The 19,002-nt window shown below is 40.8% G+C and overlaps 1 protein-coding gene across 5 annotated transcripts in view; it reads left to right on the forward strand.

Annotated features, from left to right (window-relative positions):
• The window catches only part of CLCN3 (chloride voltage-gated channel 3), a 146,296-nt gene extending 132,138 nt beyond the window's left edge, over nt 1-14,158 (forward strand). For 3 of the 5 annotated variants that reach the window (XM_077279492.1, XM_077279493.1, XM_077279494.1), the window contains 2 exons: nt 3,891-3,966; nt 11,869-14,158. In XM_077279492.1, coding sequence (XP_077135607.1) covers nt 3,891-3,966; nt 11,869-12,030 — 238 coding nt within the window. In that variant the 3' untranslated portion in view covers nt 12,031-14,158. The remainder of the gene's footprint in view (nt 1-3,890; nt 3,967-11,868) is intronic. The other 2 variants (XM_077279495.1, XM_077279497.1) reach the window with 1 other exon arrangement.
• The last annotated feature ends 4,844 nt before the right edge of the window (nt 14,159-19,002 follow it).

Raw genomic sequence — 19,002 nt, forward strand, 5'->3', positions numbered from 1 at the left:
TAAGGAAAGGGTGAATCAAACACCCGAAAACCCCGCCCATATGACCCAAAACAGGTCCCGCCAAATTCAGGTGACAGGTTCCCTTTAAGAGACCACTGCTAAATTTTCAGTTTGTCTGATTTTTCTCTTTATAAGTATATTTTTGAGTAAAATGTAAATTGTTCTTTTATTCTATAAACTACTGACAACATGTCTCCAAAGTTCCAAGCAATACATTTTGTAGTTATTTTCTGAAAACGAGAAATGGTCAAAATAACAAAAAAATGCATTGCTTGCAGACTTCAAATAATGCAAAGAAAACCAGTTCATAATCAGAAACAACAATACTAATGTTTTTAACTCAGGAAGAGTTCATAAATCAATATTTTGTGGAATAACCATGATTTTTAATCACAGCTTTCATGCGTCTTGGCATTCTTTCCATGAGTCTTTCACACTGCTTTTGGGTGACCTTATGCCACTCCTGGTACAAAAATGTAAGCAGTTCTTCTTTGTGTGATGGCTCGTGACTATCCATCTTCCTCTTGATTACATTCCAGAGGTTTTCATTGGGGTTCAGGTCTGGAGATTGGGCTGGCCATGACAGGGATTTTATGTGGTAGTCCTTCATCCGCACCTTGATTGACCTTTTTGTGTGGAATGGCACATTGTCCTGCTGGAAAAAACAGTCCTCGGAGTTGGAACATTTGCCTGAGCAGAAAGAATCAACTGTTTTTCCAGGATAACCTTGTATGTGGCTTGATTCATACTTCCTTCGCAAAGAACAACCTGCCCAATTCCAGCCTTGCTGGAGCATTCCCAGATCATCACCGATCCTCCACCAAATTTCACAGTGGGTGTAAGACCCTGTGGTTTGTACGCCTCTCCAGGTCTCTGTTTAACCATTAGATGACCAGGTGTTGGGCAAAGCTGAAAATTAGACTCGTCAAAGATTACCTTACTCCAGTCCTCTATGGTTCAAGCCTTATGGTCTTTGGCAAATGTCAGCCTGGCTCTCCTTTGTTTCTCATTGATGAAACACTTTTTTTTCTAGCTTTACATGACTTGAGCCCTGCCTCTAGGAGCCTGTTACGAACTGTTCTTGCCGTGCACTTCACCCCAGCTGCCATTTGCCATTCCTTTTGTAGGTCACTTGATGTCATACTGTGGTTGCTGAGTGACATTCGAATAAGATGACTGTCATCCCGGTCAGTTTCACCCTATGCCAGTGTGTGACTTTGTTGTCCCCAATTTCTGCTGCTTGACCTTGTTGTAATGGACTGCCGTCTTGGAAATTTTAAGGATGGAGGCAAAATGACGCTCAGTGTCCCTCTGCTAGTAAAGCCAGAATTGAGCCCTTCTTTTCCTCACTCAAGACTTTTCTTTTCAACTCCTTTAGCATGGTTAAGTTATTTTTTAATTCCTATTACTTTTGGGATATTACTAGCACTTGTTTTGCCATCCAGCTTGTCCTATTGCAAGAGGATTGTGAACGCTGCTGCAGTGTTTTTTATAGTTTCCTTCATTAAATAAAATTTGGTTCAGGTGATCACCTAATCAGAAGCACATTCAGTAGTATGAAGTGTACTCTGGTTGGAATTCAACTGAAACTGGCATGGAATGGCTGTCAGACGTGTAGAGAAGCTGATTTTTATAAAACTGTGTGCAGTGGTCTCTTAGTTTTTGCCAGAGCTGTATTGGAGGACTTAAATGTAGGCGTAGTAATCCCAGATTATTTTTGAAGTTGGGGAGAGAGGAAACAGACCAGGGTTTATATTTTGCTTATGAATAAAAGTTTTTTTTCATGATGGTTTTAGTAATATACACGGTCAGCTGAATCACTTGATAGGATGGATGTTGATGGCCTAAAGGTTTGTGTTAATTTTTTTTTGTTCTTTATGTATTACTAGACAAATTTGTTAACGATGTCTAGATCTGTCCTGTCTGCGTAGGAGGATTATTGCATACAGTCTGGTTTGTTAACTTGTTTTCTCAAAATTTTTAATAAAAATGATGTTAAAAAAAAAATGTACAATTGGTGGAGAAAGGTTGAACTTGATGGACCCAGGTCTTTTTTCAGCCTTCAGTACATAACTTGATAACTATGTAACAATATTCTATGCAGTACATAAGTTAGGGATCAGTGACCTCTCATAAGCCATACAGATGAATATGTAAGCAGGGCACCACATATATACCCCCCACAGACCACCCAGGAGCATATCATTAACTGAAAACTACAAGTAAAGATTAAGCAACCACAAGACGGATTTCATCAACCAAGATATCGTTAGAATCAGTATAACGGCGCCAACCTGACAGTGTCTGTAGTTTACTGACTAAAATCCTGATGACAGGTTCGCTTTAAGTGAAGAGTTGTAGCACTAGTGATACATTTCGCCCTACAATAATTAGAGTAACTGTTTAAAATAAAATGGGCCCATAAACTTTCTATGAGTGTTCACATGTCTCTTCAAGGATTCCACATTCTCCTGCCCCTTTTTTTTCAGTGATTGGTGAGGGTCTCAGGACTCAGATTTCCATCGATCTAAACTTATGACGTGTGATTATAATAAATCAAAGGTTTTTCTTAATGTTAAGTTATCCTTTAAACTTTAGTTACATAAACCAGAGAACGACTTCCTAGTGATATGACGTCTGTGTCTTGATTAGAAGGTCTAGTATAAAGTTACATTGGCGCATATATTCCTAGAGACATAGCCTTGTACTCTGTATCCACTTGTTTTACTGATGAAATGGCCAATGGTTCAGGCTGCATGCACATTATCAGTGCGCTTTTCCAATTTGATAGTGATAGTCATGTTGGGGATAAAGCAGACTGCTTTGGCTCTGGGCTTCACTGTGTTCATATTGTGGGCACTAGTGATGAGCGAGTGTACTTGTTGCTCGGGTGGTTTCCGAGTATTTGTTAGTGTTCAGAGATTTAGTTTTTGTTGATTCAGCTGCATGATTTGCAGCTATTAGCCAGCCTGAGTACATGTGGGGGTTGCCTGGTTGCTAGGGAATCCCCACATGTTATCAAGCTGTCTAACAGTCACAAATCATCTAGCTGCGGCAAGGAAAACTAAATCTCTGAGCAGTCATAAGTACTCGGAGACCACCCGAGCAATGAGAGTATTCGCTCGTCACTAGTGGGCACGTTACTAATGGCTGTCTCTCTGCATTATGGCATGCTCTCACAATAACAGCTGTAGTATTTGTCCATGGAAGTAATACTGACATACCGTGCAGCTATTAATAGCCGTATCTCCTGTCCTAATAGATGTTCTGCTTACAAACTACGGAGACTTTCCACCTGTTCCTTAACCCTTGCTTCATTTAATTCATTCCGAAGTTGAGCGATTACTGAGCATCGCTACAATGGCAGCGTAGTACAGAAGTGTGTTAGAAGACAGGGAGTGATCACAGCAAATAAACCACTGCTAAAAATCTATTCAGTCCACAAGCCACTAAAATGTGTACAGATTGTAGTCTGGTTTGCTCAGAATCCTGAGATATGGCGTAGTGCCTGTTGCCAGGACTCTTATCACATGTCCATGTCTCTGCTATTCTAACAGTTTGTCAGCTCACTGCAGTACTAATATTGGTAAGATTTCACATTGTGCCATTATTATGGCTCACACTACATGTTGTATGTTCCTGACACCTACGATAGACAGGGTGCTGATACTAAGCAGCTCCTCAGGGTTATCTTAAGACTAAGAAGTGTATGGTTTTATATTTCTCTTTTTTTTTTATTTTTATGTAAACTTTGACAAAGCCTCTAGTTGTTTGTCCGCCATTCCACCCCTCAGCCCATAACATTGCCATTATTTTCTGTTGCTTCATTCTTTTTGTTTTCTCCATTTGTAGTTCCAACTCAGTTATTAGCATAACATGATCTGTTTCAGGACTGTCTTGGGGATCATCACAAAGAAGAACATATTAGAACATCTCGAGAATCTAAAGCAGCACGTGGAACCCTTGGTGATTAGACAAAGCGCCTCTAACTTGTAGTCACTTCTTAGGAGGCAGGAAGCATGAAATTTGACAACTGTTCACACACATCACCAGGTCAACTGAAGAGCACATTGCTCCAGCCGATCGCAGCCGCTGACGGCCATGGCTGAAAGTTCTCATTGGGCTCTGCAGCCGGCAGACACCGCTGCTCAGCATTTCCGATCTATTTGACATATGATTAGCAAAGCAACGTAGTAGGCACCAGCTCTTTACTGAGACTTATTAAAAAATCCTAACATTTGAGTAGCTCATCTAGCATTAGATATAAATGGCTATGGCTTGCTTTCTGGCTATTAGATTGTAGGCACAAAATAAAAAGAGTGGTCAGAAGCACATGCTGGGGTGACCTAAATGTGCGATGGTAGTAGTAGTATGTTATATACATGTGCTCTCACCTGGTCATATAAAGTATTCCTGCTAGGACTAGACATCCGCAACGGCTCTGCAGTCTCAATACACCAGCACATGTTTGTAAAAGTTCTTCACCCGTCTTTCGCAATGGACCAATTAAAGGGGGACTTGACTTATTGACAGGTCTAGACTGCAGGGTTGCACTTTGCTTACCTAGTACATGTTGCATCCACACACACAAGCAAGTCATAATACTAATAGGGGTAACATTTCCTTTAAGCCATAGGTATCAGATAGTTGTGTTTGGCAAATGGACAGAGCCTAAAGCTTCGACTGACTTTGTTACATCCATGTCCCTGTACAGCATTACTATTGTTAGAAAGTATCACATTCCCACCCTAGAAATCTATCAACGTGTAAAAGATGATGTGCAGTCAGACATTATCGTTTTAGATCTTTTTATATGTAAATTCCCTTGAAAATACAGATTTTTCTGTTTATGCCTAATGAAGTGGGCATGCTCTTCTAGTATTATGCCAGTGATGTGCCCAGGACAGCCATTCTTCCAGAGAGAAAAAAATCTATATATCTCTCTGATACTGAATCTTTTTGAGGCCCTAGGATGGCTTCTGAACATTGGCAGGCAGCCTATTGGCAAGGATAGGGAGACTACAAGCTGGTGAATGGTGAGATGAATGCCAGTTTTCCTTAGAGTATGATACAACTTTTTCTGTTTTCTTATGTACCGCTTTTTTGTTTAAAAAAAAAAAAAAAAATCCCCAAGAAACTAACAGAAGGTACACCTTTATGTCATTTTCTTAATTATTTCCATTGTCCGATAATGATTTCCATTGTCAGATGTGTCTCATATATGTGAATACATATATAGATAATTTCTTTCAGAGAGCTCATGCACAATAATGCAATGGCTATGAAAACTGAACTGTGAGTTATGATCCCATCTGTAGGACTGTGGCTTCGGATTCCCTTTAATAAGGGACCACTTTCTTCCAGGCTCCTTTAATTTTTTTTTTTTACAATTCATAAAAGGGTAAGAGGTGCCCTGTCGTCTTCACTGCATTCTAGAAGATTAGGGTATCTCAATGATATAATAAAGATGAACTTGTGGGTGCATATACTAAATGCACTCTTTACACCCTACTTCCCAAACGACTTAATGGGGGATCTTTCTGTCCTGTGAAGGATTGAGAATAGTTACTGAAATATAAACTGGACACCTTTTAGTCATAAGAAGGCTGGTTAAGGATGATGGACCTGTGTAAACATGCCTGCAACCACTCCAAGAATGATCATAACACTCATTCATCAGGTGAGCAAATAATTTATGCCTGTATGGAAAAAATCATTGGCTCTTTACAGCATCATGTTGATGGACACTGATAAAAGCTCCTTTTAATAGATGTGCTGTGAACAACATGATGTATGGTGACAGAACAATCGTATTAGCGTTCATTCTGTTCCCATCGGACTCTGCTGACCCATGTTTTCAGAACTGTAAACAAGCAGCCATCGACTTGTATATCGTATGTAGTAGATTATCGAGCATTAATGGGCCTCATTCCTCCTGTCTAAATGGACTGTAAAGCGGTGACAGGCTAATACACTTAAATACTGAAGTAGTGCATTAGACAAGTGATTGCCAGATTTGTAACTACCCAAACTATAAAATATCTTGTTTTTTGAGCTGAACAGTTACCACTGTGATACAATGATAACAGAAATTCTGGAATTTTTTTTTTCTCGTCTCTAGAAGAAACCCCGGATTAAAAATTGATCATAATTTCTGAATGGTATCAATAAAATCTGCAAAAAAGAACTGCACCCTCACACAATTTGGTCATCCTAGAAATAAATTTGTTACACCAGGGTTGCCAACCATCCAGAAATTTCAGGACAGACCATAAAATAGAGCACTTTTTTGACCTGTCCATAAAAAAAAAAAGGTGTCGATGATTGTTTTTGAAGATGAAAGACACGGTATACTAATTACAGTCAAAATAATCATTTTACAGTGAATTCATTAATGTCTTCATATCTGATTTTTGGGCTGTAGACATGCAACACTTTTAAAATCATAATGATTTATTATAGTTTTCCTATATCTATAAAAAATAGTCAGAAAAAAGTCAAGTTACTAACCCTGCCACAAACATTCGGAAACACAAAAAACATTAAGAAACTATGCAATTTTTCTGACTTGCAGAATAAAGTAATGTTGTTATTTCCTCAGCGTAAACATGGGATTAGAGAAAAAAACAAGTTAAAGAATGCCAGGATGGCTTTTTGTTTTTGTCTTCATTTTGTAAAACATGACACTGTGATTAAAAATATGTTTAGAGCCCAGAATAGTACGCAAGTCAAATATACAGTTGTGCTCAAAAGTTTACATACTGCGGCAGAATTTTTGCTTTCTTGGCCTTTTTCCAGAGAATATGAATGATAACACCAGAACTTTTTCTCCACTCATGGTTAGTGGTTGGGTGACGCCAATTATTGTCAAACTACTGTGTTTTCTCTTTTTAAATCATAATGATAGCCCAAAACATCCAAATAACCCTGATCAAAAGTTCACATACCCCATTTCTTAATACCGTGTATTGCCCCCTCTAACATCAATGACAGCTTGAAGTCTTTTGTGGTAGTTGTGGATGAGGTTCTTTATTTTCTCAGATGGTAAAGCTGCCCACTCTTCTTGACAAAAAGCACCTATTTCCTGTAAATTCCTGGGCTGTCTAGCATGAAATGCGCGCTTGAGATTTCCCCAAAGTGGCTCACTGATATTGAGGTCAGGAGACTAAGATGGCCACTCCAGAACCTTCACTTTGTTCTGCTGTAGCCAATGACAGGTCGACTTGGCCTTGCGTTTTAGATCTTTGTCATGTTGGAACATCCAAGTACTTACCATTTGCAGCTTTCGGGCTGATGATTGCAAATTTACCTCCAGTATTTGCTGTTAACGTGCTGCATTCATCTTTTCTTCAACTGTGACCAAGTTTCCTGTGCCTTTGTAGCTCATACATCCCCAAAACATTAGTGATCCACCTCTGTGCTTTACAGTAGGAATGGTGTTCCTTTCATCATAGGCCTTGTTTACCTCTCTCCAAATGTAACATTTATGGTTGTGGCCAAAAAGTTCAATTTTGGTCTCATCACTCCAATTTACCTTGTTCCAGAAGTTTTGAGGTTTGTTTCTGTGCGGTCTTGCGTATTGTAGGAGAGATACTTTGTGGCATTAGTGCAGTAATGGCTTTCTTCTGGGGACTCGACCATGCAGTCCATTTTTCTTCAAGTGCCTCCTTATTGTGCATCTTGAATCGGCCACACCGCTAGTTTTCAGAGAGAGCAGTATTTCAGCTGATGTTGTTTGTGGGTTTTCCTTTGCATCCCAAACAATTTTCCTGGCAATTGTGGACTAAAGTCTTGTTGGTCTACCTGACCGTGGTTTTGTTTTTACAGAGCCCCTGATTTTCCATTTGTTAATCACAGTTTGAACTCTGCTGACTGGCATTATCAATTCCTTGGATATCTTTTTGTATCCCTTTCCTGTTTTATACAGTTCAACTCCCTTTTCCCCATAGATCCGTTGACAATTCTTTGGGTATGTGCACACGCTGCGGATTTTGCTGCGGAACCGCAGCGTTTCCACAGCTGCGGGTCCTCAGCGGTTTCCCATGAGTTTACAGTACAATGTAAACCTATGGGAAATGAAATCCGCAGTGCACATGCTGCTGAAAACAATGCGCGGAAATGCAGCGGTTTATATTCCGCAGCATGTCAATTCTTTGTGGGGATTCCGCTGCGGGTTTACACCTGCTCCAATAGAAAACTGCAGGTGTAAACCCACAGCGGAAACCGCAATAGAAACCGCGATAAATCCGCAGTAAAAACCGCAGCGGTTTTGCACTGCGGATTTATCAAATCCGCTGCGGAAAATTCCGCAATGGAATCCGCAGCGTGTGCACATGGCCTTTTGCTTTCTCCATGACTCACAATCGAGAAACGTCAGTGGCTGGGTGAAAGATGCAAGAGTCTGTCTGGATCCCAGAAACTCACTCAGATTTATGCACACACTGATTACAAGCAAACAGGTCACAGGTGGGGATGTTACCTTTAGTAGCCATTCACACACTTGAGTCAGCTTCTGTGCATATGGTTAGTCATTTGGATGTTTTAGGTTGTCATTCTGATTTAAAAAGAGAAAACACAGTAGTTTGACAATAAATGGCTTCACCCAACTACTAACCATGAGTGGAGAAAAGTTTTTGGTTTTAGCATTCACATTCTCTGAAAAAAGGCCAAGAAAGCAAAAGTTCTGCCGGGGTATGTAAACTTTTGAGCACAACTGTAGTATGTCCCACAAAGGTAACTCCATCCACAGAATAAAAGCTATATCTTTCAGAATAAGGCCATCGCTTTTTTTTTTGCGTTTTTGTTGTGCAAAAATAGTAATACATAACAGGTATGTATATAGAACATGTATGTACATGATAGTCGAGGTAAATACAATAGGTCTAAAATTCAGCTCCTAAAATCTTGTAATAGAAATGGCTCACTCCACAGTAGATCTAGACAAAAACATGAAAGGGAGTTTTTAAAGCTGAAAAGGTGTTTCCTTTATTGCATATACATATAATGTGAAGTATTAAACAATTAAAAAAAACATGACGATGAGATCACAAATACTAGCAACAGAGCAAGAGCAGTGCTTATAACATACTAAGATTAGGTGCAAAGTCATGGATGTACAGAAGGGCCCTAAATAGTAACCCGATGATCAAGGACTCTATGTAAAACACATATCGTATATACCTTTTCATAGGTAAATGGCAACACCGCTTTCACCCCCTAGTAAAGACAGACAGACTGCACACTTGCTACAAAACATGCTCCCCTAGCATAAATAAATGTAGCATCACTGTAAAAAAAAAAAAAATTCAATACATTATGTAAATGTACAGCACCAAAATACCATTAACTGTGCTAACTTATCCACAATAACAAGTGCTCATACAGTTCTGGCTATTGAAGTGAGGGATGTAGAAGCTGCTCCATAAAGGCAAAGACCAGCTGCAGCAGTTTGCGGCTAAACTATGAAGGAACCATACTCTGGAGAATTAGGCGACCCCCTTCCATATCACTTAAAATATGGTATCACTTTGGCGAAGATCAGACCTCTACCCATAGCATCTCCCACAGCCCCATAAAGCAGAACTCCTCCTAGGTCGCACTGCAGTATTTGGTGTTCCTATCTCCTCCGCAGTGTCTAGCTCACAGTGCCTCCATAGAAGCACCAGTCAGAATTGCCCGTTTCCACCTCTGCCCCCTACTGGCAGGTCCTGTGCTTTCGTGCGGGGTGGCACTCTCTGAGCGTTTCTGCTTGATACTGATGCCCGGCACTGCCAGGACTCGGACTCTGAGACATGCTGTTCTAGGGTAAGCAAAAGGTATTCCTGCAGTCTGGACTCACCATATATTTTGTATATTATAATCATCACCTGCAAAGAAAGTTTCACGGATTATGGCTGGGACTACAAGAATGTGAAAGGTATATCACCCATTTTCTGTGTTAGTTTCTCCTTAACTGAAGTCCCCAGTATTTCATAGCATTGCATTAGAGTTGGCATTAGCTCCATCATCCCTCGCCTCATCTGACCTCTGTGCTAATTCCTTGGGTTACATGTGCTCTCCTCTGTAATGATACATGTAGAAAAACTGGTGCCCGGAGTCTAGTATAGAGCCTTATGTACCAAAGCTTTGCTGTAGCTCTCCATTTGTGAATGCACCTTGCTAGATTCTGCTGGTTGCTTTGACTTAGTTGCAGATGTCAATCATTTACAATGATCGCTTTTAGTGTGTTCTCACTTTTTCAGTTTGTTCCCAATACAGAAGAATTTCATGCGTCCTCTCACAAGCGGAAGTACTAACCGGAGTAACGAGGGCGTCTGCTGAATATGTTCCGCTTTGTGGTGTTATCCTGGTGGAGGTTTTTATTATGACGAGAATTCAGATTTCAGACTCTACTTTTGTTTGGCCTTCAGCAGTTGCATGTAACTCATGCATTTTGCAAGGTCTGCGGTGATGATATTACTACAGTACTGGAAATTGGCTAAACTGTAAATTTCTTAAGCAAAGACCGATCACATGAACATACAGTCCTATCCGTGAGCAGCATGTAAGAGCAGTAGATGTCGAGCTGACTGTCCCTGTATTTTTGTTTTTTAATTGTTAAAAATAATTTTATTTTGCAGAGGAACATCTATTTTACCCAGAAAACAGTGTCCAGTTATAATAGCCATGTAGTTCTGTGGTTGAATCTGCTGTTCCCATGCAAAAACAAGTGATTGCCTAAGACTCTGTTTACATGTCCAGTTGTCATTCGTTTGTAACGGATCCAGTATTTAAAGAACAAAATAAAAACGGATTACTTAGAAACAGCAAAAACAGATCCACAGTTTGGTTTCATTTTTTTTTTATATAATGGATCAGTTTTTACTAGATGTGGTTATATCTATACTGTTTTGGGTATGAACTATGCTTAAAAAACATTAACTTAATGGATGAAGTAACTGATAACTATCCATTGAGACTCTCTATAGACTTAAATGCTGTAAAAAAATTAAAAAAAACCAGTTTGCTTTGTTTTGCCCAGACAAAAAGTTGAGCAGACTGTTTTTATGATCCAATTTAAAAAAAAAAAAGTTGATTGTGGTCACAAAAACATTTTTGAACATTTTTGTCACCAATGAATGAATGGAGCTTGTAGCAGATCAAATTTGTGGATTTTTTTTTTTTTTGGCATCCTATAAAAGTGGAAATGCGATCATGGCCTAACAAGCAATTGGCTGCGTTGTGACATATCAATCTGCCCGACTTTGCTGCTGTAACATGCTAATCAAATAGGACCTCATGTTCAACATCACTAGTAAGTTAGTTCTTGCTGCCTAATATTATGTCACTACACAGTAAGGGTGATGCAATTCAGGTAGAAATATTGTATTACTTACCCATAAGGAAAGATTTGGAAATACTGTACCAGGATAACATTCACGTTACTCACCCATTTAATAATCTCTTACTAAATTCTCATGAGTAAATTCTTCTCTGATTTTTTGCACATTCAGAAGGGAAATGAGCTAAGATTACTGAGCTGTTTATAATCTGACATCCATAGTTTCGGTGCACATATTGCGGTCTTCTTCTCCATGTGCTGGCGCAGTATGGTGTCACAGGCGATAAAAAGCTCAGTTCATCAGGATAAGTAAATTTAAGACACTGATCATCCTTTAATCAGCTTGTCATTCTCCAGTTCTTTACTGTTGAAAAGCCTGACCCATTTTATCAGCAAAGCTATTGGCAATCGTAATCGGTGGTGGTCTAATGTTGTCTCTCATTGATCTGGACACTGTTGTATCTTCTCTTTCCTGTTTCTCAATGGCTAAGCTAGCTTTTCTTCAAATATTGCCTTTCCTTTAACTGAGCTTGTTTCCTTCTTCTCAGACGCCTCCTTGGCATTATCACAAAAAAAGATATACTCCGCCATATGGCCCAAATGGCAAACCACGACCCCGAGCTGATAATGTTCAACTGAACGCCATTTATGAAGAAGACGTAGAGGTGACTGAAGAGGAGGTCAGCTTACTGAAGGACTCTCTGCCCTGATGGAGGAGTTGTATGAAAAACTGGAAAAAAAAAATTATAAAGGTTTTCCATTGTGCGACATTTTGCCTCCCTTACAAATTCAAGGGATGATCAAATTTGAGGCACCATGTGGGCTGATAATGTATTGGGAATATGTTGCTGGTAGCGGGCAGTGTAATATCCTCCAGTGTAAGGAGGTGACAAGGGCATGTCTGTTACAGGAGCGTACAAGACTCCATTAGTTTATGCTTGTTGAGAACAGGGAATAACCCGGAATTGAGCCATCCGTCAAGATTTGCTGCCCTATTTAATGCTGGGGATAGAAAGTGTGAGCTGTCAACTGATTACACTTCACTTATTGAACATTCCAGGACAGATTTTATTTCTTCTTTCCTTCGTCTGACACTCCTCTGTTATATTCCACGAGGAGACCCTTAAAGCAGCCATGTCTCATATTGAGATATACTGCCATTGAATCCAAAAATGTGCCATACAGCGCTTAGCTTGGTACAGAACTGCTGACAAGTGCAGGGGGCAGACATCTCTTCTCCTAGACGGCTTACAAAAGTGGATGTGTTTATTTTATGCTCCGTTCCATGGCGTGAAGTGATTTATGCAATGTTATTTTGTATGCTGGAAGCGTTTCATCCACTAATGTTTTGCAGTGTTAAGGCCATTGTTAGACAGACCCTGAAGTGGATAGAGCCACTCTGATGAGCTGTGAAGACTTTCTTTTTTTCTGTCGTGGAGCCTTTGCACGGTATGACGCTTTAGGAAAATCGTGGAATACTACCCAAATTTATTACCTTCTGTATACTGCAAGCACTGACAACTGTTTATACTGCTCTACCTACAGTACCCGATGGTGGAAATGTTCATCTGTATGTATATTCTGCTTGATGTTCAATCAGTCATGACAGTTTCAGGCAAACGGAGACAAGAAAAACTTGATACTTAATTGCACTAATTGCACATCTCAACTTTTGTGGTCCTTTGCCTTCCCTATGATGAGTCCTTGTTAAATCTGCTAGACACTGGACGCTAATTGTATTTGATATGTTTAATGTGAAAACAAATAAAAGTAATCATATATGATCAAAGTGACAAAAACTTAGACCCCCAAATCATAACTTTCTTGGAAAAAACATTTCTATCCTATCGAATTAAAAAAATTTCATTTTGATCAGTATGCATGAACCATATTTAAAGCACAGCAACACCAACCTCCTCACGGTAATGCTGAGGCCTAAAAGTGGTAAAATACCTCTAAATAAGCAATAACACACAATAGCCAAAACTAAAATGGTAATCCTAATTAAAGGGGAAACTAGAACTACTAACCAATAAAGATGGCTACTGCACTTCACCCCAAGTTTGTGATTAGATACTCCATTATTAGGGAGCCAATTGTGCTCCATACCATCACAGGAACAGCCGCATTGTGGGGTTTAGGCTTCAGCTGGCTTATTCCACTGCTGTCTGGTAACATAAATATTGTAATAATCCTTGGAAAGTGCATTGTATTCTGATGAGCCTAAAGGCTATGTGCACACGTAGGAAAAGTGGTGCAGAATTTTCTGCACAAAATCCGCATCTCTGCAGCTGCGGATTTGCCGTGGTTTTTATGCGGATTTTGTGCGGTTTTTGTGCTGAATTGATGTGGATTTTCTGCGGTTTTTGCCACTGCGGATTTTTATCATGGAGGAGTGCAGAAACGCTGCAGATCCGCACAAAAGTGACATGCACTTCTTTGAAATCCGCGGCAATTTTGCACTGATTTTTTCCGCACAGCTTTTTTTTTTATCCCATTGATTTACATTGGACTGTACATCACAGTGCGGATCTGCAGCGTTTCTGCATGGAAAAATCCGCTGCGGCTCCGCAGCAAATCCCGCATCGTGTGCACATAGCCGAAGTCTAAAGTTTCGCGTTGTAAGAGGACCATCTAATTCTTCATAATGGGATCTCATGAGCAACAGAGTTGTTCCAAGGATTGTTATAAGGATGATGGCAGTAGCATGGATGCAGTTCTAGAGGAAGTTACTATTTGGGCATTCTGATTATATCATCTACATTACAAACCAACTGGAAGTGACAAGTGGAGTTGCTCTGTATTGTGGAAATCCAAATAAACTTATTGGGGAAACTATATTGTCTTGTTTGTTTTGTCTATGTTCACCATAGCCCTGATCAGTCAATGTGATGAAAACTAGATGAATCGTGAGAATCTGTGGGTAACAACGTAGCTGAAAAGAAATCCTGACAAAACGTTGAAGTATGTTATCACCAAGTCATTGCTTTTATTTTCGGCCATCAACTGGAAAAATTAAAACTTGGATATTTTTACTCTTTTGTCAGCATTTGTTTTTATCAATGAGGCCATACATGAGCAAAATCAATGCAATTGTTTCAAACTGTATAGCTATTGAACCGGAACTCCTAACCTCTGATGTACATGATATTTGTGGCTTTTTTTTTTTCTTTTGCTATTGTCCTCCCACTCCCAGTCAATTTAAGTTTTTCTGGATCAGCAAAACGCATGTTGTATACCAGCCTGACAGAGACCAAAAGATCTGTAGAAGGAAGCGTGCACAAAATAGGGTTACCCTACTTTAGGAGGTTAAAAAGTAACAAAGATATGGTAAGGCTCACCTAGGGAATAATGTGGTAACTCGAGATGAGTAATTCCGAATAGTAAAGTTCGGGGTTTGTACCAGACACCTAGTCTACGGTGCTGAGCTCCGAACATGAACTTATCCTGTAAGTCCGTTGCAGTGTTCGAGTTCGGATGTCGAACAAAATTTGTTGAAAGGCTGCAGTGTAGCCAATCGATTAACTTTTTGGCTGTGGGCACTTCCAGAGACATCACAGCCATGCCAAGTATTGACATGTCTGTGATTGGCTGTATAAATGTCTGATCATGAGTTGCGCCGCCACTCTATTCTCAGCCTTGGGTGCCTTGCCCTAACAATTTGGTGCGGAGTACCCTAAGAGTGTAATAATATGCTGGGCAATTTCTGTTCTCTACTGTGCACTTTTTTGGTGTGCAAAAAAAAAAAGAGAAGCGCATCAAATTGTGGATAATATGGCTGTGATGCTGCTGGTGTAGCTGCTGCAGGGAGACGACATGGTCATTCTGTGCCTTCTAGGTGCTTAAATGAAACACCTTCCTCTGGTGCACGCAGGTGACAGGACATTCTGCGTAATTCCATAGGCCCGAGTATTGCTGGATGAATGGTGAGGCCAAAACATGTTGTGGCAGTTTTTGATTGGATTGCTGAGTGCATCCAGTTTCTTCGCATTGTCTTCTATCTGGTCCCCTGCTGAAAGTGCAGAGCTGGCACCTCACCCCCTTGCAAATCAGCTAAGCAGCCTCCGTCCCAATTCATTCATCAGTCACTTATGCTTTTTAAGTGAAACAGATGGAGTGCATTGATACCCAAGCACTTGTTCAGTTTGCACTAGTCCTCCAGTCTATTCATTCTCACACAGTCAGCAGACCACCATAGCACATCTCTGATGGCAAAACACAGGTGCCAACTGCTGCGGCTTTCTGCAGTGTGCAGACTGGAAAGTTAGGGTAGTTGTGAGGAGTATGAAAGGAGAAGATGATGCAGGGGATGATGAGGTCATAGGTCCCACAAGGAGTGAAGGCCATCTATGTGACTTTCATTTTGGAGGAAGAGGAGGTGGTCATGCTCTATAGCAAAAGAGGGAGCAGGGTGCCAAAGCATAGCGGGTGGCCCCTAGCCAGTAGGTTTGCGGCTACTGCCCGCCTTATGGATGAACTGAGCACACCAAAGCCAGCTCCATGGGGTGGTATTTCTTCAGGCAATATGCTGATGACAAGAGATGGGTTGTTTGCAAGCTGTGGCGTCAGAACCTAAAGCGAGGCATAAATGTTCTGAACCTGAGCACCACATGCATGATGAGGCATCTGAATTCAAAGCACGAGCTGCAGTAGAATACACCAGAAAAAAACAAGAAATATGAGGCTCCTCCTGCTCCCTCGTCTGCTACCCTCTCAGCCTCTTCTTCCTAATCAACAGGGCCACCTGGCTCACCGCAAAGAGAGAATGTGCCAGCACCACCAAGCAGTTTCACAGAGCATCTCCACACTGCCATGGAAGTGTATATCCCCCAAGCACTCGAGAGAGATAAAGTACCCACCCATGTACTGAGTGACACTATTTCAATATTCCTGGCCTTTGAAGTGCTGCAATTCCAGCTGGAGATGGTCAGTTTTTAAAAAACTGATGGCGGTGGCTGTTCCACAGTATGTGCTTCCCAGCTGCCACTATTCCCCAGGCGAGCCATCCCTGCCCTACATACATGTGGACAAAATCAGGTGTGCACTGTGTAACAATCAGTGGCAAGTTTCACATAACCATTGATATGTGAACCAGTAAGCATGGGCAGGGACGTTATATCTCCCTAACTGCCCACTGGGTAAATGTAGTGGCAGCTAAGGCGGAAGGCAGAGGGTTGCTGGACATTTCTCTGTCCATGTTGCATCCTACTCCTCTTCCTCCACTGCTTCCTCATACTGTTAGTGTAACTCTTGCACCACCAACTTCAACACAGCCAGGGGTAAAAGACAGCAGGCTGTTATGAAATTAATTTGGGGGTAAAATCCTACACAGCGAAGGAGCCGTGTACAGGGATTAAACAGACCAATGAGTGGTTGGTGCTGTAGAACCTCAAGCCTGGCATGGAGCAACTAGTAGCAGCTCTGGGCCTAGCCGGTTTGACGCATATTGCATTGCATGGAGTATGTGCTAAATTTGGTGGTGCAGAGTGTCCTTAAAAATGATCCTGATATATCAGAGCTCCTGGCGAAAATGCGACTGTGTGCACTTTCGGCGTTCTCACGATGCTGCTTGGCGGTCTGCATTGCAGCGTCATTTCTGCCTTCCCGCTCAACACCTCATATGCAACGTACCCACAAGGTGGAACTCCACCAAGTATATGTTGGGGAGACTGAGCAGCAGTACGCACGGGTGGGTCGCTCTTCAGAACACCACTTCACCAACCAGTGGGCCTATATGCGGGATGTGTGTGCCGTGTTGCGCTGCTTCAAGTACCCCACAAACATGGCCAGTGCTGCTGACGCCATCATCAGCATTACTATCCTACTTCTACCCTCCATAATGGAATCCCAACAATTTTCCCCACACATTCCCCATTTTCAGCAACCACTGGAATAAAATTTGTTACCAATTTTACCTTCTGAGTTTTTCCAAATTTTTGTCACCCATGAATTGTCCAACAAATTTATATACAGGCAATAGATTTCCCAAAAACCCATGTCCATCATTTCCCATTCATAGATCCACGCAAATGTGCCTGGAATATTACACTAAACATGGGTTTGATTTAAAAAAAAAAAAAAGAGAGAAAAACTCTCCTGGGCAACATAATCTGTCCACAGTCCCCTTGTATTTGCAGCTGTCATGACCCGATCCTGCTTTGAAGTCCTAATGTGATTTCTTCATTTTAGTGACAATTCGTAACCCCCCCAAATAATTGACCCTAACTATAATGGTCTTAATAAATTAAGACCCTTAATTTCCCTCCTAAAACATTAATTTTTAAATTCGTATACCCCTGACCAAAATGAGCTTCAAGGGCCGTGATTCCTTCCACCAAGTCATTTCCTCCTTGCTCATCAAATATGGAATTAAATTCTACAAAATATGTGTAAAATTGTGAACTAGTGCTATTTTTTGCATTAAGAGGACCGTGAGTACACAGGCAACTATTACACGAGTATCCCCTATATACAATAGTAAATATAGGAAAACTGGCTGAACAGCAATCTAGTCTGAACTGGCGCATAACCAAAAAAGTCTTACATAGCAAATAGATAATGGCTGCACTCAATTTTACTGTGCTAAAGCAAGGAAATGTGCGATAGATGAAATGTGAATAGCATAATGGCTTGCCTATGGCTTTACCATGTTATTAGCCATAGGTAAGTGTTCACACTAGGCAGCCATCCGATCTGAGATTACCTTGACGTTTGGTGGATGGGCTCACAATTTTTGGCCAAATCTTGTGCTAAGCATCTCATGTGTTTTTTCATAGATTTCACAAGCCATTATGCTATTCACATTTCATGTATCGCACATTTCCTTGCTTTAGCACAGTAAAATTGAGTGCAGCCATTTATTTGCTATCCCCTATACAAATCCATCCATGCTTCAAATAAAAGGGCTAGTGGGGCAGTCTTTAAAAAAAAAACAGTGGGTTTTCCATCATAGTTGGTGTCCAGATGTTTGCAGAAGGAGAGCATCTTTTGCATCTGCAAGTGACCAACTTCTTGCAGTAAATTGGAATGACCAAAAAGAAGTCTACATGCTGACCACTCTGTATACAGACACCACTGTGATGGTCAGAGATGGGGGCACCATTAGAGACCGCAACAACCTGTGTAATGGACTACAATAAATTCATGGGAAGTGTAGACCTGTCAAACCAAGTGCTTCAACCATATCTGGTGAAGCGGAAGTCCAGGGCATGGCATAAAAAGGAAGCAATCTACCTAATGCAGATTGCTTCCAACAATAGCTTTGTTCTGTACAAAAAGTCTCTAGGAGCACTTGCTTTTCATAGACTTTCAGAGTGACATTTTATTTACCCCATCTCTGCCACTCCTACCCAAAACCCCCCAAAAGATAGCTGGTTTGTAGGAAGCACGATAGAAGGAGCGATTCCTGGTATTATTGATGACCCATGTGCCCATGACAACCAGGTATTTGTATGTCCCCTGTTTTGAGACCTACCACACGTCTTACAATTATTAAATTGACATGAATGACACCAAGGTATGTTTTTTTTTTTTATAATATATATATTTTGTTTGGTGGGCCCCAGTTGAGAGGACCTTTATAACATACCAAACTATTATTCAGACAAATTCTTGTCCACATGCCCACATCTGTATACTCCAGTATGTGGAGCCCCACAAAGGTTCTTGAAAATTCAGGTGAC

The sequence above is a fragment of the Ranitomeya variabilis genome, chromosome 1 (assembly GCF_051348905.1).
Source record: "Ranitomeya variabilis isolate aRanVar5 chromosome 1, aRanVar5.hap1, whole genome shotgun sequence".
Classification (NCBI taxonomy): domain Eukaryota; kingdom Metazoa; phylum Chordata; class Amphibia; order Anura; family Dendrobatidae; genus Ranitomeya; species Ranitomeya variabilis.